The following is a 24365-nucleotide window of genomic DNA, read 5'->3' on the forward strand; positions in this document are numbered from 1 at the left end:
GGAGTTGCTTAAATATAGAAGTGTGCCGAAAAATGTAAAAATAAAAGGAGTGCTATTTTAAGACTCTCGAATCAGGGATTATAAATAGCCCAACTGGTGCGTTACTCCTGGCTGGGTGTGTCGGTCCTAAAACATCACCACAACTGTCGCTTCCCTTTGAAGCAGCTTGTCGGCTAATGACCGCGGCGGTGGAGCCTCCTCTGCCTTTCCATGTTCTCTTGATAAGCACAGGTCAATGATAAGATGCTCTCCAGGCTGACGCGTCCATCGCACAAGCCCTCGCGTTGCTGGCTGGGGCCCGCGAGCACGCACAAATGGAAAGGTGGGTGCACGCTGGTGGGGAGGGAGCGCTGCGGAGCTGGGATTCACTGGTGGGAGGTAGCAGAGTTAGCAGGGTGAAGCGGAGCTCGCTCTGCTGAGCACAAGCTGTGGAGCCGGGGCTGCTGAACCCCGGACAAAAGGCAAAATAGCTGCGTGGTTAAGCGCTGGTTTGGGACTTGGGAGATGTGGGTTTAGCGCTTTCCGTTGTCAGCCTTCTTCTGTGACTGGTTGGGATTCATCTTCCTGCTCCCATCGTTTAGGCTCCTCCTGTGCCCGGTGGAGGAAAAGGTGTTTAGAGGGTAATTTCACCTCACCCTAATGTGCACCTCCGAGATGTGATGGGTGGTCTGCGGTGAGGGAAGCTTGGACAACACGCTTAGGCTTGGCACTTGTCTGCTGCAGGTACCTTTATTCTCCATCTTTGGAAGCAGCGGCAGCTGTGGTGATCCAATATACAAAAGTCTGTGAAGTTGAAAGTCATATAGGTGCCTTAAATAGCCAACTTCTGCCTCAGAAAGCAATTTCATTTCTGTCTGTTTTTCCAGTGCGGTGGCTGGAAAGAAGTACCTTTGATGGTTTTTTACTGCCTGAGTACCGCGGGCGAGCGGCTGGGGGACAGGCTCTTCTCTGGTGGCTGTTTCCAAGAGGAATTCTAGCCGACTCCTGCACCGAGTAATGATATGTTTGTTCACAATATATGGAGCCAGGAGACATCTCTGGTGATAGGGATCTGGAGACTAGTAAACAAAAGAAGGCAAGGTTGGAACTGAAACTCTAAGAAGGCTTGTTTGGGTCTAAAGAAAACAGCTATAAAACCAAATCATGACAGTGTTCGAAAAGGTCTGCAGCGGTGTGTCTCAGGAGAAGGTGCAAATCTATCCGTCAAGCCCCTGCGCTACTAGGATGCCAAAATCTGGGTTATTCTTACAGGGAGCTCTAAGCAGCCTGTACCCAGAAGGTGGAGAAAAGGGAGCTTGTTGGCTGCTCCTTCTTTTCATAATAGATAGAAATGGGCCAGGAATCTCTCCTGGTGTAGCTGAGTCTTCCCCAGAAAGGGGGAGCTTATTTCTTGTTCTCTCAGTGGAGGAAACCTTGCAAATCGGCTGTGTCTAGCATCTCTAAAAGAAGTGAAACACCCTGATGGATGTCTGAAGGTTTCCAAGAGTTCATGCCGAATCCTTCCTCTGTAGCCTGCTTGCAACGCAGAGGAGCCGTGTCCTGACATGATGCTCCCCTAGCGCAGAGCAAGCCACTTGTATTTTATGGTGATAGAGAAGATGATTTCCATCAAGAAACTAATGGGGACAACAGCAGTGACAAATAAAGATCTTACGGGTTCAAAACCGATAAGCTGACAGCTCCGTTTTCAAACCTGGATGTCTTGAACTAACCACCTAGAAACAGTATTTTGGTAATCTGCTGACTGCAGTGGGCACTCCCTGACTATCAGGTAGCCTCTAGGGGACGCGGATATGAAAAGTCACCGTAAGTGCAGGTCAAAAATTAAAGCCTTTGTCTGAAAGTGAAAAACGGGGACTTCTCGCATTGCTCGCTGTGGTCAGAGTTGCTCCTGGAAGGCAACAGAAGGACTGATCTAATGCTCCATGTCTTTTTTTCTTTTACGCTGAACTCTTAATTATGCCTGCATTTCACTGCAGATTAGCAGGGAGTGCGGTGCAGAGCCCGAGACCCTTGGGGTGCAGTGAGCGCCCAGATCTCCTCTGCCCTGGCCCTGGGGTGTGTGTACGGACGAGATCTGTGGCTCTGCGAGTATGCACGCACACACGCACGCTGTTACGGTATGAAGCAGCTCAGTTTGCTTTTTATTCCTCCCCCCCTTCTTCTTTTCTATAATCATTGCAAAACAGGAACAAATGAGTGTGTCACTTTAAACCATGAAACCACTTAGTCCGTAAAGACAGATTTGGCGTCTTTGTGCTGGCAGTGACAGGCCAGCGCGGAGCTCCATAGTGATCCCACTGTTCTCCCTCTGCCCCGCACCCCGCCGCCGCTCCCCACCCCCTCCGAGATTTGCTCCGTGTTTGCCTGCCTCTGTTTTTGTGGTTGGTAACCAGCAAAAGAATGGAATGGATTTAATGATTTGTTGGCTGCGGTGCCGGCATGATTAAGTCAATAAAGCTGCAAGCTGAAAACAGTGTAGTTACAGTATATGACTTTAACCTTGTTAATGCATGTTTATGTCCTCCTGCCCACTGTATGGCTGTACATTGCATAAAGAAGATCTGACCAATCTTTAACCCATTAAATAATTCATAAAGTGAGAGCAGACATCAGCTACTTGCGGAGCGGATCAGTAACCATGGGGTCAGCAATAACTTTGGCTCCCTGGACCATATCCAGCATGTTTAAACTCTGGTGATGTCACCAGGCAAGCTTCTAACCTTAATCATTTGGATGGGAACAAAGGGAAGTTAACTGTTGACATGCGGTGTCTCCCCGGAAGAAACACTTGCGAGTGCTCTGCCACATCTCTGCCTCGCAGGGAACGTGGCCTAGCTCCAGCCTCCTCGCTGCTTTTGTACGCTTCCCTCCTTCCTTACGGCAAACGCGGGGCTGGCCAAATGTTCAAAGGCACATGTTTCCTAGACTCCTATTATCTTAAGTGACAGAGGCACCAAAATCCCACAGAATTTCAGGGGAATGTTGGCTGACTTGAGAAGATGGTATTTGGAGGTACTTGGATGGTTTTTTCATCGTGGATGAATTTTGAATGAAAAGCATCTCCTGCCGTGTAAATGACAGAGAAGGATATACAGTGGGGATGGAAGGGGGCAGAAGCCGGGGATGCGGGAGAGGATGTGGAGTGAAGCAGGACTTCTCACCGCAGTAAAAGCTCTCACAATAAAATATCAAGCGGGACTTGCACTCAGAACTACCTCAGCCAGGCTCTTCTTTTCACACCAGCCAAAACATGGGGCTGACTTCTCCTAGCACACAGCCCTCTTGACACAGCTCCCAGCTGGGCACCGAGGGATTCTCCAGGTACCGCGATGTCCGTAGTTGTCGCAGCGGCTTCTTTTGCTGGCACATGAGGGGCGAGTCATGGGTTCACAGGGCGTGTGGCCGCGACGTGCTGCGCTCCGCTGGTCTGTGCAGCCAGGTTAGTGGCCCTAGGGGACCATTACAATTTGGTGTAGTTTAGCGCTGTCCTGAGATGCAACCAGCTGTGGCTGGACCCGGAGGAGAGATGCAGAGAGGAGGACACAACAAAATCTCGTATGCGGAGTGAAGCACAAAAAGCCCTTCCACCTCTCGCCGGTGAGCGGCACGGAGCGCGGTTCTGCAGCAGGTCTTTGGGGTCGTAACGTGCGGGCACGGGAGAGGCATCGTTTCAGGAGGCTGAAGACGTAACCCCCACGCTGCCCCGGGAACTGACCCTCGTCCTCCTATTCAGGGAGTAACTTTTAATTCCTTTTGGGGGGAAGCTGAGATGGAGGGAGAAATGAAGCGAGTTGTCCATAGTCATGTGAAGAAATTACGTACGTGTGATGGAACGGGAAACTGAACCTGGTTGTGTAAGCCCGAGTCCATACGGCCGGCTTTTATCCTGTGACTCAGTCACAAAACAAACTCACCGTTCAAGATCATCTCCTTTAGAGGTGGCTTGGGAGTTCACCTATAATGATCCCATTTTCTACGTCTCCTCCTGACAAATTGCTTGCTCACAGTCTCACGAGCTAACCCTGCGCTGTGTGTCCAAAGGGACACTTGCTTGTGCAGGTACAGTCATCGGAGGCTCTTGTGCCTATCTGCACAGCATGTATGCCGGTGTGTTTGCAAACAGATCTCTATGATGTGCACGCCTTCATGTCTAGCACTGTTGGGGCTATTAAAGGCACCCAGGTAAAAAGTCTCACACGGTTATTTGTCAGCCAGATGGCTGTGTACAGCAGAGCATATCTCAGAATCCACTGCATCAGCCCAGTAGTGAATTTTCCAGGTGCCAAAAGATATGCACCTCGAGTTGGAGATTAGAACCGGGACCTTCAGTCTGCTGTTGCCAGCATCTGCAGCCAGAGACTGGGAAGGAGACTGACCCCCAGAGCTAGCGCTGATTATTCTCAATCGCTAAGTTATTCCCTGTTTCTTTATAGGTGTGCTAATGAAGACTCTCAAATTAATTTACCCTGCTTTTTTCTTGGTTGATTTGGTTTTGCCCTAATCCAGAGCAGCAGTCTCTGCTTCAGAGAAGATGCTCCAGAATTTATGGCAAGTCAAATGTGATCCAAGTAGAAATTCCATGTTCCTTTTTCTTTGTTTTTAGCTTGGAACATTGTGTGATGTGCCTGAAAATCTTTCCTTACCGGTCTATTGATTTCAATGAATGAACCCACATACACCTAGTGATGTTTTATTATCACTCACCCACCATAGGGTGTATAGCAGCTGGTAATTTTTGTGCATTGACTGCATTTTTTTTCTGCTTGATGGAAAACAGAGTCGCTCCAAGCATATGCTAATGCTGAATGGGGGGGTCCCAACTTCTGACCCATAGCTAATATCCTGCAAGTCACATGAAGCTACCAAGGATTCTTGAGCTGGAGTTCGAAATGCCTACGTTATCAGCAAATAAACACCATTAATTGCTTCTATTATGTTATGCAGTGGTTAAATGACAAGATCCTTATTAATATGCGTGTATATCAGCCATTTCGGTGTGTGTGAGGGGGAGTATGAAGTGGTAAAATTATTTAAAATTAGCGGGGAATATTTACAGGAAGGCATAAAGAACTGTCAGTTGAGGAAAGCAGCATTTTATGTTCTTGTCCCGGATGACCTTGCTCCAAGGACAAATCAGAGCTTGATGAAATGAAGCTGCAGATGGCTAGTGATCTCAACTCTGTAATAATGAAATGACACAAGAAAAAAATGAGACATCTACAGTTTGTAAATACAATCTGAATGGAAGGGGAGAAAAGGAATTTTTAAGGGGAGATTGAGTTGACTTGGTTACAGCAGTTCAGCTTCGGGTGTTTTAATAATAATTTCCATTTAAAAAAATAATGGAATCGCTCCTTATTCCCGATACTCAAGGTCACCTTAATACATTTTTCTTTTTAACATGTCAATATCTTGGTTTTAAAAATTTGATCATGAGGAATACCTAGTTACAGCCTACTTTGTATCCATTATTTTAGCATATTATTTATCACTATGTTTTTCGTAAGTCGTGGTGGTGATTTTTGGCACCTGATTGGGTGGACGATTTGATACAACCATTTTAGGTGTTTGAATAGTTTCGTCTGTTAGGAAAGAGTAAGCTTGTGAGAGGTTTAATACTGAAAAAGTGATGCGATAGTTGGTGCCAGAGCGTGCTTTGTTTGCGCACTTACATGAGAAATGAGGGGTATATACTGTTGGGTTTTGCATGTGGGCAGGTTTTCATGCAAAGGGCTTCTCAGAAGCGGTTAGGCAGCCAACTGCTATTGAAAGTTAACAAGACTTGGGCATCTGCCTCTGCAAACGGAACCTTTGCATGAAAAGGAAAAAGAAATTCATGGAAACATTAAGTTAGAGAAATAAAGGGATTCACAAATCTCTGTGATCCAGACCGCCTCACTGCAGTTTGCAGAGCTTTTCAGAAATGGGCAGGTAGAGAACCAATTTCTCCCATTAGCTCAAGATTTCCTGAGTTTCACTTTGTTAGAGTGAAATCTTAACTTTTTTTTTTTTTTTAATCAGATCTTTTCTGCTCTCCCTAATACATAAATTCACCAGCCAGTCATTGCATTTCTCTGTAGCAGCTTCTGCTGGGTGTTGAGCTAACCCAGCTCCTTTTGAATCTCATCGACACCTCTGAGAGCATGCCTTGACATAACACAAGGATTACTTGAGTCAAACCACTTTATAGATAGGAGATGTTGTAGTTTGTCATCACAGCTAGTGCAACCTTGTAGAGACAGGCAGAAGGACTACCAGCCGAAATTGGGTGAGATAAATACAGTTTTAGATTATCTCATTGAATTTATAGGCAAGCTGCCCTCCATGGGAACGAGAGCGTGGTGTCAAGGGTTGGAGAATCATGATAGCTGTACAAGCCAAATATAAATATTTTGTTCTTTGCAGAGAATTCAATTTTGGATCTTGACTCTATGTTATATAGACAGGTACAAAACACCCCTCTCTGCATCTGTGGGTGTATACACATAAAACCAGTAACAGATACAGTTTCTGTTAAAGTATGGTGGTACAAAGACTGGTGGGGATGAGTCCAGCCCCAGAGCGTTGCTCTCGGGTGGAAGAAAAGTGTGTTAACACTGCAGGTACTCAGGTGCCCTTTCCATCAGGGGTCTGCCAGAGCCTCTGTGGGTCTGTAGTCCTCCTGAAAGGTTTGCTTTTCACTCGGGGTGGTGGAGCAAAGCCGTTCTCTGGGCTGCCTTCACCCATGGCCTGGGAGGTCGTCTGGATCAAAGGATCTGTTTGCAGGGGAGCTGCTGTTGCTGGAGTCTCGATCGTGCCTCCTTACAAGCGCTGCAGTCCCTGGGAGGTTGTGTGTGTCTATGATACACCAACTCTCCCATCCGTGTTGTGCCTCGGGCTCTTGGCTGCTCCCAAAGCCATTTCCCATGTTCTTTCTAACAACATGGTGCTGGTAACAGCATCACAGCTTGATTTCAACTTGCCTGCTAAAGGATGCATTTCCATCTAAGGGAAAAATCGCTGTTGCAATAATTCAGTCTGGATTTTGTGTCTTTCTGTTGCTCTGATTGCTGCTGCTCTTCAACAGCATGTTTTGATGGATGAAACCAGCTCTGAAAACAGTGGTAGAGTCTTTGCACAAAAGCTTTAACTAATTTGATTAATTTTTTTAAGAGGGGAAGTGGACTCAGTTTTCATCTTATTAAAATTCTGGGTGCATTTTTAAAAGCACTTTGGATACTTTGATAGGATTTTGTTTTGTTTTGAACAGCATGCAGTATAAGAGCAGCTATAGGGAAATTAGTGTTTCATCTGCTTTGCTTGAAGGGAGGAGACCCTGATACAATTGCTAGCCAGGTGTGGTGATCTTGTCATTGCTCCTAGCAAAGAAGGAGGACTACCTTTGAAGGAAGCTGTGCATGCTCGTGCCGTATGAAAAGAAAGAAAAGCTTGAAAGAACTTTTTTTTTAAACAAAACCGTATACCCATGGATCACTTACAGTCTTCAAACAAAGCCTTTTCCTGACTGACAGCCCCCAAGATAAGCTTAGAAACTTGAGTCTGGTAGTATTTCACATGCTTGTATATCAAGTAAATGGGTGAAAGATGGGTAAAAAAAAGATCCACCGAGCTGCACAGTTTGTTTTATCAATGTTCATACATTGTGTTAAAACAAACACGCAAACAAACAAAAAGCTTTGGAGCATTTCTGAACTGAAAGGCTGTTTTATCTTGAAGAGCATCTCTGAATTGTGAGCAGAATAGAGGAGAGAAAAAAGACAGAAAACTTCCAAAGAGCAAATGGAGAGTTTTGTTAAAGGCAAGAAGCAGAGGCAAGAAGCATACGTAACCCCTGACTTCTGCCTGAAGCAAACGATCACGGCATGTCACAGACATCACACTCTTGAGTGGGCTGACACGATCATTCTGCCAAACCATGACCCTGGATTTTGTTTGCTTTGTTTGTATGCATTGGCCAAACAGATTCACCATCTTAGTATCTACGTGGATTAACAGCTGCGGAGGCAATGATCCTCCTTTGTAAAGGTGGCATCAAGGTTTTCTCTGGGGCCACACAAGGTTGCTAGACACTGGGAGTCTATGTGTGGCTTCTCTCTGGGATCTAAACATGCCATGAAATTCTATGGGTGAGGCAACTTCAATACTATTAGTGTTTTAATTGCTTAATTCGTAGTGTTGGTAGAGTCGTCGTGCCTGGGAGTCTTAGTCCTGGACTTCAGAGCGTGAAGTGCTGCCCAGGCATGAAAGCCCCCCCGGAGGAGAAGCAGCACACCTCCAAGACAGGAGACGATGCACCGGCAGGCAGGCGGGGAGCACAGGGAAACGCAGGGGCATTAGTTTGAAACTAGTATTTGCATTTCCTCAGCAGAGTACAGAACTCCCCATACATAACAGATGTTCTTAAAATAGAGAGCAAAACTCGGTTAATGAAACTTCACCCCACCCCTGGAGAATAGCTGTCCCTGCTGTGAATACGGATCCGCCTAGAGTCCCGGCCAAGCAGCCGGGGCCTCGGAGCGCATCAGTAGCACGGGCTCCTGTCAAGTCCTGTAGCCGTGCTGGGTTTTTTTTTACTGTGTGATGTCTCAGTAAATACTTCAAGATAAGTTATCTTTGGTTACAAAAAAAAACCTGGTGGAAAAAGCAGTTTGTCCCTTTCTCGTATTTACAGCAAACATCTACCCTGAGCAACCCATTTCCTTTGGTCTTTCCCTTTTATGCTGGGGTGCTGTGGCTCATTTCAACAACCCTTGTGTTTTAAGCTCTGTAATTACTGGATTCGGCTGGATGCCCCATTGAAAGTGGAGGGAATATTTCTCAAATCAGCAGTGTCTTTTGAAATGGAGTAAACTTTTAAAGTGCAGGTACTATATGCATTTTTAATTAGACACTTTTCTGCTCTTCCACTGCTGCTAACGCTTTCAGTTAGGAAGTGAAGTTCTTCCCCGACTCTGCAAATATCTACCAAAATTTGCAAAGCTGCCTGTCTCTCTCTCAGTAACCTTGCTGTGACCTGGTTATCTGTTAGAACCACAAAGAATTCAGCCTCTAATTAGTCCATCTGTTAACTATTGAAATTCATGGCTTAGTTTTATTGTCTGGGTCTGTAACATAATGCTGAATGGTCTCACCTGGCAGCTTATTTCTTATAAAGCAAATGTGCCTTTCCAAGAGCCATTTTGGTGCAGATAACTGTCTTTTCAGCATTGGACAAATGACTCTGTCTAGCAGCCTGCAGTCCCCTTCATGCCCTCACTGAAATAAATTGTACATCTCCAATAGCTCTGGGCTTAAGTCAATACAATTTAACATGTACATTTCTTTGTTATATTCTTTGGAGTTACACCGTAAGAGCAGATGGGAAAGTCTAATAATGATAAATGAGTTTAGTGTTTTCACATAGTCCTAAAAAACAATGAATGCTCTTTATTAAAGATTAGAGGGATTTTTACATATTTGCCAAAGAGCGATTAAAGCTCTAGCTCAGATCCTCAGAAAGTCTTGCTTTTAAATTCTTTTTGGACTGTTTGTTAATGAGGATTCAGAGGAATTAGGGGCCATAAATTTCTTCATTCTCGCTTAAGTGAAGCCACAAAGTGATTACTGGATATGTAACTAAGTGCTGAGGACTGGAGTTTATCAACCGCGTTCACACAGAACAATTAATCTCCGTGCTTATTTACTTCAGTTGTACATCTTGTACGTAATCAGATGATGGGGCTGGGCAGGTCGAGCTCATCAGTGGATTTTTAGAAGGATGTAGATTCATAAATATGCGTGGTAGGTCTCAGTGGGACTGTTCGCACACTTCGCATTAAGTGTGAGCCCGAATGTTTTGTTGGACCAGACCCACACTCGCTACAATTGGACACAGTAATCTGCAGATGCATTTGCCCAGCCTGAACAGCCTGCCATTGTGCACCGGCTGGGCGGCTGGGAGGAACTGGTTTCACTGGGCTTTGCAACGGCTTTTACAATTACCGTCAGCGGCGGAATACTGACACAAACAGTATACGTTCCTGCAAACCTGGAACCAGATTCTTTTCTCCTTGCTCTGGAAACTAGTGCACGAGGTACTAAGTCGAAACCGTGCAGTTAGCCCCAGTGCCTTTTTGAACAGAAATTGCCACATTGGAAAGCCCAGGGAGTGCTGCAGGAGCTCGGGACCTGCTGTGCGACAGTTTGCCTAGCAACAGAAACACATGCTCTCAAACACATGCTCTCCAATTCCAGGTCTGTGTGATGTGCCGTTTGGTTAGGGATTCTGCCCATTTGATGTTTTAGTATGAGGTTTTGGAGGGAAAAATGGAAAAAAACCTGATACCTACAAGCAAACACGTTTTTTTTAAAGTTGAAGAATACAAATCCCCCGTAGCCATCTGTACCCTCCAGTGTAGCTTACGGCTGGCTCAGCCGCACGCCCCTCTGGGTGTGAACACCAGCTTCCATCGTTCCGACTTTGACAATAGAATCCTCCTCTCTTTGCTGTCTTCCTGGATTTTAAAGTGGGATAGTCCAAACTATAGACAAGTTAAGATTATGGCTTGTTTGGCTTGGCCTTACTGTGGGAAGGAAAGTGATTTTTCTTGGGGAGTGATGAAAAGGAAAAATGTTTGAAGTTCATTAACCTTTGGTACAGATAGCAGTGTCCTTTAGACTACACCAGAGCTATTCTTAGTCATGACGTTTAAGTGGTTATTTTTTATTGTAAGGGAATACAGTAGTTCCCACTAGTGGTGAAAAGAGAGAACTTTTTCTTTTTTTTTTTTTTTTTTCTTTTTTGGCTTAACCTAAATGTGAACTGTAGAAGGCAAGATTTTGAATTCATTCTTTGTCTTCCCATCTATGCTGTTTTGTCCTAATTTCCCCAAAAGCAAAATTTATATCTATAGATTGTTTCTTTACTGGCTAATTAAGTGTTATCCAACTTTGCTCTGAAAAACTCAGCAACCCTTTCTGTGTATTTGCAAATGAACTTCGCTGATTGTCATTATTGCTATAGGGTGCCTGCAGAAAATCCCATATAATTAAGCTGTTGTACTGCTACTGCACAAGAGCAGCAATTAGTAATGTGATTTACACTTCTTTACCATTAATAATATGGAAAAATCAACATTATTTTCTTGATGATGTTTAGAAGAAATTAGAATGAGGTGGACATGATTAGGAAAAGAGACTTTAATGTTATGACTTGCTAATGCAATAGCCCTGAGCAAGACATCAGAATGATTGTCCTTGCACTAAACTCATTTGCTTCAGTAAGCACAGACCCTCTGCACGCAACAAGACAAGTTTGGAGGAAATTGGATAGATGGCAGGGATTTTGGTGGTATGAACATTTCAGTGTCTTTCATGTGCAGAGTACACAAACTGAATCCCTCCACTTTCAAATATTCCCCTAGAGGCAATCTGCATTATTGAAAGCTTAACTATGGCTGCAGAATCCCGTCTGACATGAAAGCAGAGTGCTCGCTTTACATGAACTTTCATATTTACATGTGTAGTAAATCATATTTACTTTTTTCCTCCCCTCCCTCTTTTTCTGTGGCAGAGAGGGAGTAAAACGGGTAGGAGGGAAGGGGGAGGAGGAGAGATGTCCGGCAGAATTGTAAGCGAAGCACCAGTAATAAAGTCTAGTCTTATGAGACTGCCCATGAATAGGAATGATAATGAGAGCAGTGATGAGCTGCAGGTTTGTGTCTTTTAGTAAATTATCTAGCAGGCATTTACATTTCATCAATTGTGCTTTTGCATAATAGACCAAAGTGCTACAACAAAAGGAGGCACCATAAAAATTAGTAATTTCAGTGACCTTCTTGGTAACTGCTCTTACAAAGAATATCCTGGAAGGAGTTGGGTGATTCCTCATGGAGAAGCTGCTGTGGAAAGGCGCCCCAGGCCTGAGAAGCCTGCCCGGTGACAAATGCCTCTCAAGGCTTTCTTCTGGCCACTCTGAAACATGGCTCGTATCCTGTTTTCTCCATCTGAGCATGCTTCTAATTGTCAGATGTCAAAAGGCAACAACCATTTTCTTCTTGCTTATCTCCTGATAACATTGATTCTCAAACAAAGGATGTGGGCTTCCATTCTGAAAACAAAGGAAGCATGGCCCAGCTAAGGATACTGGATATAATATACATACTTCTCCGTGCCAATAATAACAAAACATCATAAGTAATATAGAAGCTGGATGTGAAAATGGAGAAGGGGGAATACACGGGTGCTGCTGTGCCTGGGTACAGCACTTACAGGATCACTTCCCTTCTTGTCCTCAGTGAGGCCTTGACTTCTTTCCTCGTTTTTCTGGATTTCCCTGACTACCTGCCAGCTCCTAAGATGTTTAAGCTTCAGTATTTTTAAAATTTTTTTTTCCCTTGTGGGTTGTGTCTTCATGGTGTTCTTGTGAATTTTTTTTTCTCTTCTCCGCACAATGCTCTTTCTTTGGAGGCAAGTCCTCAGCTGCTGGAAGTCAACTCAGATCTTGCATTGGGGACTTACAGCGAGGCCAGTTTGCACCAGCCAGGAATCAAGCCCAGTGCATTACTGATTTGTGCCCAGTCATGACCTGACCCTGCATTTTTGCATGTTCTCCTCTCCTTTCACAGTTAGCTCTCCTTGTTTGTCTGATCATGGAACCCACAAGAACCACTTCAATTACAGGCCCACATCTTCTCATCTTTCTGGGTCCCTGGTCTGATGGCACCTTTTCCCCTTTTCTGCCTTTAGTTTGCTGTTTTCTTCTACTGTAGGCTTCTCCTTTACTTTCAGTTGACAAATCCTATCCTGATGCAACTTTCCTTTCCTTATGTCTTTCAGTGTAACAGTTGGGGAACTGGTGGGAAATGTGATGCTTTACTCACATCCCTTCTGCCAGCCAGGCAGCCATGTGACTTCAGTAATGGTAGTGAATCAGTCCCGTAGCCTTGGGCTAGTCACAAAGAATTTTGGATTAACCTTTTGCTTCTCTCACTTCTTCTTGTGCTGATCCTCAAAAATCAGAGCAGTCCCCTGCCCCTCACTGTCCTCACCGTGACATGTGGGTCCCTGTGAATCCACAAGGTGTTTTGGCCTTGGGAGAGCCAAAGGCTGGGGAGAGGGCATCGGCAGAGAGGATAAAGGCTTCTGTTGTTACCTCCCTGATGAGATTAATTTTCTTTTTTCATCTTTCTTGGCAGGATCAAAATCCTGGAATTGTTGCCAGACTTCAGGAGCCGGGCTCCATCCCAAGCGGAGGCTCTGTGCCGGCACCAGCCACGGTGAACGGGTACACGATGAGGAACCATTTACTGAAGCAGCAAATAATGAAACGACAGCTGATGCAGGTACGATGCCGAGTGCCTCTGTGGGTTGCTGTGCTGTCCACCTCACTGGGAGGGACAGGACTAACTGGTATGGGGAAATCACCAGTCAGCGAACACTAAGGAGTGACCCTGGAATTGCTGGGTTGAGTCAGACTAGGGCTGTGGCGAGTCCAGGATGTCATGCCCAAGAGAGGCCAAGGCCAAGTGCTGCTCAGCCAGTCCAAGTGCAGATCTGCCCACTCGTATGCAAGGGAAGGATTCAGTCACCTCCATATCATTGCTGTCATCCTTGGTCAGCCGCAGAGTTGGGAGGGAGGATACAGAGAAGGGAGGCTTGGAGAGTGAGTCAGGCCCAGGAGAGATGGTCTCCATGCTTGCCTTTCTCTGTGGTTCCCTGGGGATTTACTAGAGCCGATGTTAGACTCCAGTTTGTCCTGGGCTTGGCTGGACTCCAGCAACAGAAGCCCCTGTACGAGGTTTGTAACATGCTGTGTGAAGGAGCGGGGATGGGGGAATCCCACAGAGAAGTTGGGCGAGGCAGCACTGAACCCGTTCCTCTGACTTTCTGAGCGTGCTGCTAGACTTGGGTCAAGGAGGCTCATTTCTTTGGATGGGAAATGAGATGAGAAGTAGCTCAGTAACACCCTCAACAAAGCATTGTCCTGCTCATTGATCAAGCCCCCTTTCAAAATCAACTCTGCCTCCTTGTCATCAGGGGGCTTCAAGCTTATCTGTGCTGCTCTAACCCAGCGGGAGCCAAGCCTCAGCTTCCACCATCCACGGAGAGTTCCCCGGGTCGCAGCTGCTGTCCACAGCAGGGATGCGAGGGCGGTGGTGGGTTCTGGGGTTAATGGTGGGAGTCGCAAATCAGGTCACTCGGAGAAAGCCGGCAATGCCTTGCTCAGAGAGCGCCTCCTGAGGATCTCTGGCTTCCTGTGGTTTGCTGCTGCGTTCTGGTTAGAAGCGGCAACCGGCACAAAAGGTGATGGTACGCACGAGCAGAGCCGTCCTCCAGACAGGGTAATGGCCACCAGCAGTCTCCTGTTTGTCAGCGTGTCCCTGCAATGCTGCCACAGATTCTGTTCACTAATAAACTTTTGGGCACCTTTTGTCCCCGGATCTGGTACTTCAGAGAACGCGTCCACATAGTCAGCACGAGAGGCGCTGGGGAGACGCCAGGATTCCTGCAGCCTTCGGCTGTGCTGCACTTCACTCATAAGCTGGTGAACACAAGGGTCTCCATGTTCGTCCAGCCCTCCTTGGGCCTTGGGCTGCCTGCACAGCGTCTGCTGAGGGCTGCGCTTCCTAATGCTGGGCTGGTGTCAGGACATCTTTGCAAGAAGGGGCGTGTGAGCAATTAAGATGCGGTCTGAAATGAACTGTCTGGGCTGAGTCTCATCAGAGGTGTGTGTGTGTGTGTACGGGAGAGGTTGTTAATGATGACAGTGGCTACACTTCAAGTGTCTGCTGCTATTCTTGCTTGACAGGAGACTGCAACTTGATTATTATGCTCCTTGTTTTCCAGGAAAAGCAGAGACAAAACATGCTGGGAGTAACATCTGAGCAGAGGAGTTTGTTTGCAGCTCAGCAGATAAATCAGTTTCAAGGTAAGGAGGGAAACGGTGTGCTATGAAAAGCCTCGAGGAGCCAGGGCCTGGGGTCTGATTAAATACAGGGTGCTTAACGATTCTCTGCCCTGAAATAAAAGCATTTCACATTTTATCCTGTATCATGAGATTCGCCCATTTCCTTATCACTCCAGTAATAACTCTGTTACGACGAACACAGAGGAGAGGCCCGTGTAGTGAAAGAGAACGATGGAGCAGCAGCCTTCCAAGGCTCTGCCGTGTTTCCAGGGTGAACACGCGCTCACCAGCTAACGTGTCTCTTTGTACGCAGCCGTGCAGCAGCCCATTCCCGCTGACTGCAGCCAGGTGATGCCAGCTCCTCCGCCCAACCACCGCATGCTGCCGTCTAACCCAGCCATGCTCCAGAGCACCTTGGGCTCTGGCATGGCCCCAGCCACCGCCAGCCAGAGCAGCGGGACGATGGTGATGATTCCACACAACCCTGGCAAGCAGCAGGGGATTTTTCCGCCTAATTCTGACTTTAACATCCCGCTGCGGCCGAGCCAGAACTCGCTGGGCATGAACTCGGGGTGCCAAACAGTACATAGCCACTCTGCCGTGCGGCCGGGAATGCCGATGGCAGGCTTCAGCTCTGGTTCCTTAGCAAATCACTCTGCAACTCAGCAACACTTGCGGCAGCCGAGTATGCCAAGAATCCCTAACGTCTACCCCAACTCATCTGCCCAGATGTGGACGCCGACCGCAGTGCCAAGAATGCCAAATCAAAGCCAAATGGATACCGGCATGCAGCAGTTCTCCGGTAACGCTCTCTTCTCCAAACAGAACGTGAGACCAAGTGCACCGGGTCAGCAGTTCTCCCAGCAGGCTGTAGTGCCGCCTAATCAGATCGCTCCCGGCGTCCAGGTCAGACAGATGCAAAAACTGAGCATGGGACAGTCTGGCCAGGGCTTGAGCTCAATGAGTAATCAGAACTTGAGACACAATTTAACCAGAGGACCGTTGCCAGCTATGAATGTTATGAAATCAATGCCACAAGGAGTGTCCGGGTTTAACCAGCTCAATCCTGCCTCGGGCCTTGGCCCGCCAAGCTACCCTTCCACGGGCCAGCCGCCCGACGCCTTCAACAGGATGAGCGCCGCTGCCGAGCTGCCGCAGTATGACTTTGTGTCCCAGCACGGCAATTCGATCATGCCCGCGAACTGCAGTGACACTGACTTCCTCGACTCCCTCATGAAGAACAGCAGCAGCAACGACGAAGAGTGGTTGAACAATCTGACAATGATAGACGACATTTTGGGACAGCACGCTCAAAGCTCCGGACATGTTTAGCTCGGAGAGAAGCCGTCTCGTTGTAAATAACATAGGTATGGCTTTTGAACAGAACAGACGACCCGTGAAAGCCACCGCCTCTTTCAATACAGAATGAATAGACTCAGCCAATTCTTTGCCTGCATCAAAGTTTAATATTGGCAGTTTTTCAGATGACTGTATATATTTGAATATTTTGTAAATTATGTTTTCCTAAACCTTAAATGTAGAAGTATTTATACTTCTTTGCTGGACTGTTTGTAAATAAATCTATAGCATAACTTTTGGTTTTATTATAGGGATTTCATTATACCTTGTTATAAATATGCAAATAATATTGTTAGTTTCAGTAATACTGTGTATTACAGCATAAAATACTTATGTTTTTGACATAACTTAACACATGAACTAGGGGTGTCTTTGCAACCAGACTAAGCAGAAATCAAATGTGGCATCTGTTCTCCCGTACCAAGGGGAAAGGTTGAAAAGTTGCTTTAAAAAAAAATAGAATCCACAAAAGGAGCTGCCGATTCCCTCGTAGCTCAGTCTTGCAGCCCGATTCCGGTATGTAGGTCCCATCCGGGCTCCCGGTGCATTCAGGGCTCTGACCGCGGAGATCCATTTGCAAGATCCCAGGCACGTCCTCAACTCGATGCACTCCAGTAGGTCGAGCCGACACTGCCAACGCGCCGTCCGTTGTCCCGCAGTAAGTAAGCGTGTGCTTGCGATGTTACAGCTGCTGACCGGCGTGTGCGTGCGTGTGTCGGGGCATCGCGGGCAGGCGAGGCGCTGCGCTGCCCAAACTGGGTTACACTGGAGAGGAGGTGCTGGGCAGACCCTGCCAAGCCTCCCTGGCGACCGTACCCTTCAGCGAAAAGGTAGCTCTGGTTTGCGCACCTCTGCCATGTATATTTGTAGTGTACAGGTGATTTGTTCCTGGTTTTAAGGCTTTTCATAATTTCTGTTTTAATGTGAGACTTTTTTCAGGGGAAAAGTCTATAAACATTAATAGTTAATTTTTGATGTTTTTCTGTCGGCTACTATTGTCCTATGTATATTTAAGAGTCTGTTTATAAAAGATTCACTGTACTGTAAACTTCTTAAAATGTTCATACTTTGTGTAATCATATTTTAATAGTCACGTCATACTTCGCAATACATTTGTAATATAACGTCAGCTTCAAGCACAGAATGTTTTTTTCTTCATACCATAATAAACTGCCAGGGGAAAATTGCATATACTTTATGTGCTCATTTCTCAGCTACAACGTTTCATACCTGCAGATATTTGAATTAATTCGATTTGTCCAGGATGCTACAATGTCAATCTAATAACACGTACAAATGCATGTGTGCTGTTGGTAGAAGAAACGGGCTAGACAAAGAATTGAAGCAGGCTTTAATTTTATTTTAAGGTGGGATTTCTTAGGCCCGCTCTCCTTTTCCAGTGTAATTATAGGTGAGTGTGAAATTAATCTCTGTTGTTTTTTTTTATTTTACGTAGCACCATGTTTATTGAAGTGACAGTTCTTGTTTCTAAATGCCTGTATCAGTTGGCCCATCAGAAAATAAAGCCGTGCCCAGCGTGAGGCGGTGAGGAGGGCTGGGGGGGAGGCGAGGCTGGGAGGAGGGGTAGGAAGGAACAGGAAAGTTTTAGTAATCTTAAATAAATGCACAAATAGAATCCGTAGCTAAAATTGCCTCGTTTAAACACAGAGCCAGACGCCGCCCCAGCTTCCTAGGGCTGGTGGAGAAGACGTGTCAGTGCTCTCCTTTGTGCCGGGCACACTGTGGGCAGGACAAGCCTGAGGTTATCTCCTGGGGGGGATCTCCCTTGAACTGGTCCATGCTGGAGGGAGGGCTTTGGCAAGGTCATCCCCACCCTGGAGCGGGCCCTTCTGGAAGCCCATTCTCCAGAGATGGATGGCAGAAAACAGCTCCCGAAGTCAAAAGCGAGAGGGGCCAGTCAGGGTTTAAAGCGGTCGGGTACCAGCTCTGCTGGCGGTGCTCGGGTGGGCAGGAGACCTCTCCCAGGCGCAACCACCCCAGGCCTTGTCGGAGATCCGTCTGGCTTCGTGATGCCGAAGGTAGGTCCTCGCGGCGCAGGAGGCTCCGCGGGGAATGACCCCTAACTGGCTTCACCTCGGGAATGGCACGTACTTGTGTGAAACCAGGGCGAGGAGGAAAGAAGCCAGTTTTTCCAGCAAAGGAAATCAGCCCCACCAAACAATTGCCCAAAACGGGCTGTAAAACGCGGCAAGTGTCTGAATGAGACAGACATGCCGACTCGCCTCCAGACAGCGGAGAGGGGGAGAAATGCCTGGGAGTACGTCTGTGGCGAGGACAAAGGTGAGTTTGTTTGGCTGTGAAAACTGGCACCGTTTCAGCAGCTTTTCTGTCGTGAGCTGTGTCCTGCCAGGGAGCAGCTCTGGCTGCGGCCGGGCCCTCGCTGCTTTATGGAGCAGCGGGTCTGACCACAGGTCTGGGAGCCAGCAGCGCCCGACCCCCTCCGGGTCGGCAGCACAGCAGTCACAGATGGCAGAGGAGGCTGCTGCCCACGCGCTCTTCTTTAGGACATTAATAAAAGTAACAAAAATGCCCTCTTTTCATTCTTCTTTTCGTTTGTGTCAATGCACCTTACGGCTTTGCCATTCTGCAGAGTTTGGGTTACAAACACTGTGGGGGGACGTCTTCAAAAGCCGACTGTTTCCCACAGAATTTATGGAAAATGGTTTATCTTGTCCTGCGTGGCGTACCCACTGGTTTTCACTCTGGTTTCTTTTTCTAGCTTTTGAGCTGGTAAAGCTTTTCACCCCTCCGTATCCCAGTTCCTCACGTCTCAAGAGGGAATGATGATCCTTCCTTGCCACAGAGGTGCTGTCAGGAGTCAGGACTGTATCAAGCTTGGAAGAAGAACGGGACGAAGTAGCAGTATTATCTTGCTGTCTCTGGTTGTAACTGCCGATTCTCAAACATATCTTTTCGGGGGTTGGCACATAACCGCGACGGCCAGTGTTCTGCTCGGGTTGTAGCCTGACAGCTGGGCTGCTGCCTCTCCCTGAGGCCAGCAGGCAGCCCGGGCTGGGGCAGAAAGCGCGGGGATGTGCAGGGTGAAGGCGTGATGACCGCGGGTTTCAGCAACTGGAGCACTAGCACTGCAGGGCGGTGTCAGGCTGTAACAGGTAATGCCTCGATCACAATAAATTGTCCGTTTTGTTCTGCAAAAAATACCTTTGTCTGTACTTTGCCTTCCCCTTGTCTTCTCTCCGTTTGAAGTGTGAAAATGCCCAAAGTGTGATCCTACCTTCGCTTTCATGGTCCATATCGCTAAGGCGCATAGTTACGGCTAGCGAGGGTGTAAGACTAAACGCGTCTGCAGGGTTCTCCAGTTGCATTTACTGGACTAGCAGATCACACCACAAGGCGTACGTAGGCTTACGCCGCGAGCCACTTTCTGCTGCTTTGCGCGCAGCATAAACACAGAATAGGTCTCCTGAAGGCAGTGGCGTAGCACGGGATTTACACAAGCATAAATAAGAGCAGCATCTGGTGCTGTGGAAGTGCAAAATGAATTTGGATTTCTAAAATAGTTACAAGGAATGAAGTGTCTGACAGCACTCGCTGTTGAAAGCTATCATTTATTTCCCAAACAAGTTACGTCACCAGACTGCCCTCATAATTATGGCCGTGAAAACAGAGGCAAGGCAGTAAGCTTTTTCCTCCTGGATTCTAAAATAACATCAAATGCCTATAAAGGCCAGAATTTCCAAAGACCTGAGCTCACTAAAAGCCCGTCTGTCTGAAAGGTTAGTAGCATAGGTAAGTCAGACTTATTACAGAAAAATTCTCTTTGTGGATTGTATTAATCTAAAGCGGCCCATTTTTGACAAAGGCAAAACAGAAAAACACGCTCATTCCTATCAGAAAGCACACAGGGAGCGCCTAGGAATAGATGTCATGGGAGCCTGGATCAGGCAATTTCCCTGGGCAGCCTAGCCCTGACTTATGCAGAACCTGAGCTCTGCTGCTCGGTGGCTCTCCAGGATTGATTACATGTCTGTCTTAAGAAGCTTTCAACAAAGGAAGCTGCGCTGATGTTGAAGTGTAAGGTCAAGTTCTCCTCTTGTGTAGGATGTTGTAAATCAGGAGCTATTCCGCTGCCTGCAGCAGGGTAACCCCTGATTTACACCGGTCTGGGAGCAGAAGCGAGCACCTGGCGAGAGGCTGGCGCTTGCCTCGTGGTCCTGCTCTGATGGCCCCGCGCCGTGGGACAGGCACCGCAGATGTGCAGGGTGGTCCCCGGAGAGGACCCGCTCCGCGCTGGCACCTGGCTGCGGGGCCGGCAAGGACGAGGGAAGGCGTGAGGGCGAGCGGCCGGCCGCTGCGCCGGCTCTGCCTCTTCTCCTGCCGCGTGTCTGCGCCGAAGGGCAGGTGGCACACGCTCCCGGGGGGACACTTGGCCCTGGCACATCTGCCCAGCCGTCTATTCAGGCTGAGCTCAGGTTTTGGTGCTTAATGCCAAATTAATGCCTGTTTCACCTTCTATTCCCTGCTGTATATATAGCAAATTAAAAAAAAAAAAAAGTGTGGAAGAGAGTGAGGTGTTTTAAATACCAATAAGGGTCTCTCCTGGGCAAGCTAAAACAGAAGTACCGGTTGGCAGCTGCAGGAGTTACTGAGAACTTAAGGCTCTGGCTGGTCAAGAGGCCTCCTGTGTACAATCCTGCATAAAACTGGGGAAAGGCGCCTTATTAAAGCAGCCAGGCTGAAACCAGTAGAGCTGTAGTTAATCACAGCCATTTTCTTTGCTCCCTCCCCGCTCACTCGATGGTTTTGTAGCACTGTGCAGAACAAATATGCTGTTTTATACACGTCTTGATCCATTTCCCATTACGTGGCAGGTCTGGGACTTGGCTTTCATCCTCGCTCTGCCCGAGGCAGCCATTTGCCTAACAAGGGCTCGCGCTGTCTGCGTCGGGCTGCGTGTGTTGGTGTTGGGCTGCGTGCGTTGGTGTTGGGCTGTTTGCGTCGGGCTGTGTGCCCTCTGTGTAGCCAAGCACACATGACCGTGCACATGGTGGGGACACGGAGCCCGGTTTCTTTGCTTTCCTGAGCTCAGGAAGTAGAGATGGTTAGATTTTTTTTTTTTTCTTTTTCTCAAGGTTGGCATGACAGTGGTCTGGGTTGCATCACGGCTATGTGTCAATTAAAACAACCCACAGCTACAGCAGTGATTTGTCCCCACAGCCCAAAGGGCCCTTTGCTGCACGGCTGAACCCTGCTGCCAGTCTCACGTGTCAGAGCCAGAAACCAGTGAGAAGCTCCTGGATTTTGTGCATCGTGTTGTTTTTGTCCTTAGCAAGGTTTATGATGCTGCCATTTAATGTCTGAGATCTAAACAATTTGGTTGGAGAAGAAAAAAGAAATGCCATTTTAAGCTCAAAGCCGGATTTGTATCAAAAAAGGACATTTTAATTGTTCTGATGTTGTCTTAATCCCTTTTCAAGGAGCAAAAGGACCCGAGCGCTGACCCTGCTTGGTTTCACATCCTGGAGCTGTGCTGTGTTTGATGAACGGCTGGGACAGACAAGACCCAGGGCAGTGGCAGGAGGTGGTGAGACCAGCCTATTTTCACTCCCTGAGGGGAAACCAGCCCGAAGCTATAAAGTTGTGAAATCTCTTTTTTTTTCTTTGCTAATATAGAGCTGTGCTTGACTCCATCCAGCTGCAGAAACATGCTTTGTTTCAAGTTTACAGACTGCTCCTTGTCAGCCCTGCCGGCTTTGTATGGCAGCCGGGGAAACAGAATTACCTGGCAGACCGGGACCTGTGTTCCTTTCCTCTTCTCAGCCCATAAATTATTATTCTCTTTCACCTATTAGCTGGCTACACTATTTGCCTAAGCGGTTCCCATTAACCCCCTGTTTGAGCCTCACAATCTTTAATAAATACATATTTTCCTGTGACCTTTCAGGATAGTTGATGATGTCCATTAGCAGCAGGGGACCGTGAGGCACAAAAGGCTCAGGACTCGAATCCCAAAGATATTTAAGTGCCTAATGAGGCAGGCAGACACCAGTAGGATTTTTCAAGTGTAGTTAAGCAGGACCGGCAGCCACGTCTCGCAGCCAGTGGGATGTGTATTACTGTTGGTAGCTGTGCACCAGGTTGGACTTTGTTTTACAGATCTGGGAGGATAAGCCGGTTGTTTCTGTATGGCCTGTTGTGGGCAAAATGGGACTGTGAGTCAGGCCCCTGGGTGTCTTAATTTTCCAACCTCAAGAGCCAGTTGGCTCATTCCAGCCGGGGAGAGCATGCAGCCCTGCAGGTAGGCAGCGGAGGATGAGCCATCGATTTCACCTATCCTCTGTGCGAGCTCTTCGCTTTACTCAGCGCCTCGTTCCCGGCTCTGGGACGCAGCACACCTCGCCCTGCCAGAGGGGTTGGGCTCGCGGTGAAAACGTGAGCGGTTCACTCTTCTTGGCCGGTACTCCTGCCAGCAAACTCTTTGAAAGTGCCACCTGTGCATCTTGAAGGGCAGGTGGAGTCCTACTTCTGCTTCAAACCTACAGATCTTTACTCCGCTAAGGTTTTTGGTTTATGCCCCGTGGTTGAAATAACGTACCAACGTGCTACTAATACTACTGCGGCAAGTACCCAGACAGCTAGCAGGGGAAGGATGACCTGTGGGGACAGATGCGGGTTTTGCTCCATCTCCAGAGGAAGCAGGAGGTTCCCGTTCGCAGCGGGGACGAGCATTCAGATGGGGAGCAGCCCGGCTTTAGCCTCGGAGCAGCACAGCTCCTCCTGCGCGGGCTGGGGCACTGTTGCTGCTCCGGGTAGCAGGGTGCAGCCTTACCACTCCAGTGCCAGGCTGGCCGTGGCCGCGTTGCCGAAGTGGGACTGCTGTGACTGCAGCATCACCTGGGGCCAACCTGAAATGAAGGACGGAAGGAGAGGGAGGGAGAGAGGGCACACAAATGCACTGGAGACAGATTTCACGGCTAGGACTTCACTTAGAGCCTCAAGTGACCCCTCTGCGCAGGGACGACCTTTCCCCAAACCCTGTGGCACGGTCACCTCCCCCAGAGCCAGCGCTCAGACCAGAACATACAGAAATGTAACGGTGTCTGTCAGTGGAGAGCTGGGAGTGTGGCTGGGTGGGCTTGCACAGCCGATTGCCATGGGATGCTCCTTCATGGCTCTGCAGAACCCTCTCCTTTGTTTGGTGAGGCTTTCTAGCCCAGTGGCGTGCTCGTCACTGTAAAATCAGAGGCTGCTAATGTCCCAGCCGAGCTCTGCACCTCAGTTTACCTACCCATAAAATTGAGACAGTCCCTCTTCCACAGAGATAGTTTGAGGGGTAATTGGTTAACACTGATAAAGTGCTTTGAGCAGCTAGGACTGTAAAAGTGCCAAGTATTATTATTAGTCCCATGTCTTTGCTTTACTGTGTCAACCGGATCAAAGAGCCTCCTGGTACCGTAGCAGCCTCCTGCGGCACCCGCTCCCCACACAGCACAGGCCACGCAAAGCAGATTAGCCTACAGCTGGCCTTTTCAGGCCAAAAGCAGCAGATCCCGCTGCCTGCGGTGGGTGACGGAGTATCCAAAGAAAAATTTAAACGAAATACTTGTAAATGCTTGGCTGCAACAGGCCGAGTTTTGCTGCTTGAGTGACTGAGAACCCAATCCCTTGTTGAAAAGGCAAATGAGATTTTACACCGATGAATTTCAGGCCATACTCTGAACCTACCTGGAAAATTAGTGTTTTGGTGGTGTTTCACAATTTGTGTGGGCAATTGTGCATCTGTAGTTATTTGCAGCCACTCAGAGACTGAGTTCATACGGTTCAGCTACATGAGCACTCCAAGAGGGTATCTGCTCTTGGATTCGCAACTCAGCGTTAACGTGCTACTTGACCAGTTTTTCCCTGAACAGTGGAAGTGATTTCTTACAGATCTGCCATTTATAGCTGTTCTGACTTTTTAACTAAGGTATGCTTTTTTGGGTTTTGTTTGGGTTTTTTTTTTTTTTTTTTTAATCTCCTCACACACCTGTACATTTCCTTTATTTTCTTCACATAGTCCTTCACATACATGATGATAAACTGTGGACTGCCATGTCTGGCTATAAAGAATGGTAGGTGGAAATCCAAGGCTGTA

General features: G+C 47.6%; 1 protein-coding gene across 1 annotated transcript in view; it reads left to right on the forward strand.

The window, feature by feature from the left end:
* MAMLD1 (mastermind like domain containing 1) overlaps positions 1–17438 on the forward strand; it is an 85653-nt gene extending 68215 nt beyond the window's left edge. The window contains exons 3-5 of the mRNA XM_029997087.2: positions 13179–13325; positions 14830–14911; positions 15204–17438. Coding sequence (XP_029852947.1) covers positions 13179–13325; positions 14830–14911; positions 15204–16222 — 1248 coding nt within the window. The 3' untranslated portion in view covers positions 16223–17438. The remainder of the gene's footprint in view (positions 1–13178; positions 13326–14829; positions 14912–15203) is intronic.
* Positions 17439–24365: the final 6927 nt, after the last annotated feature.

This window comes from Aquila chrysaetos, chromosome 21, assembly GCF_900496995.4.
Source record: "Aquila chrysaetos chrysaetos chromosome 21, bAquChr1.4, whole genome shotgun sequence".
Taxonomy (NCBI): domain Eukaryota; kingdom Metazoa; phylum Chordata; class Aves; order Accipitriformes; family Accipitridae; genus Aquila; species Aquila chrysaetos.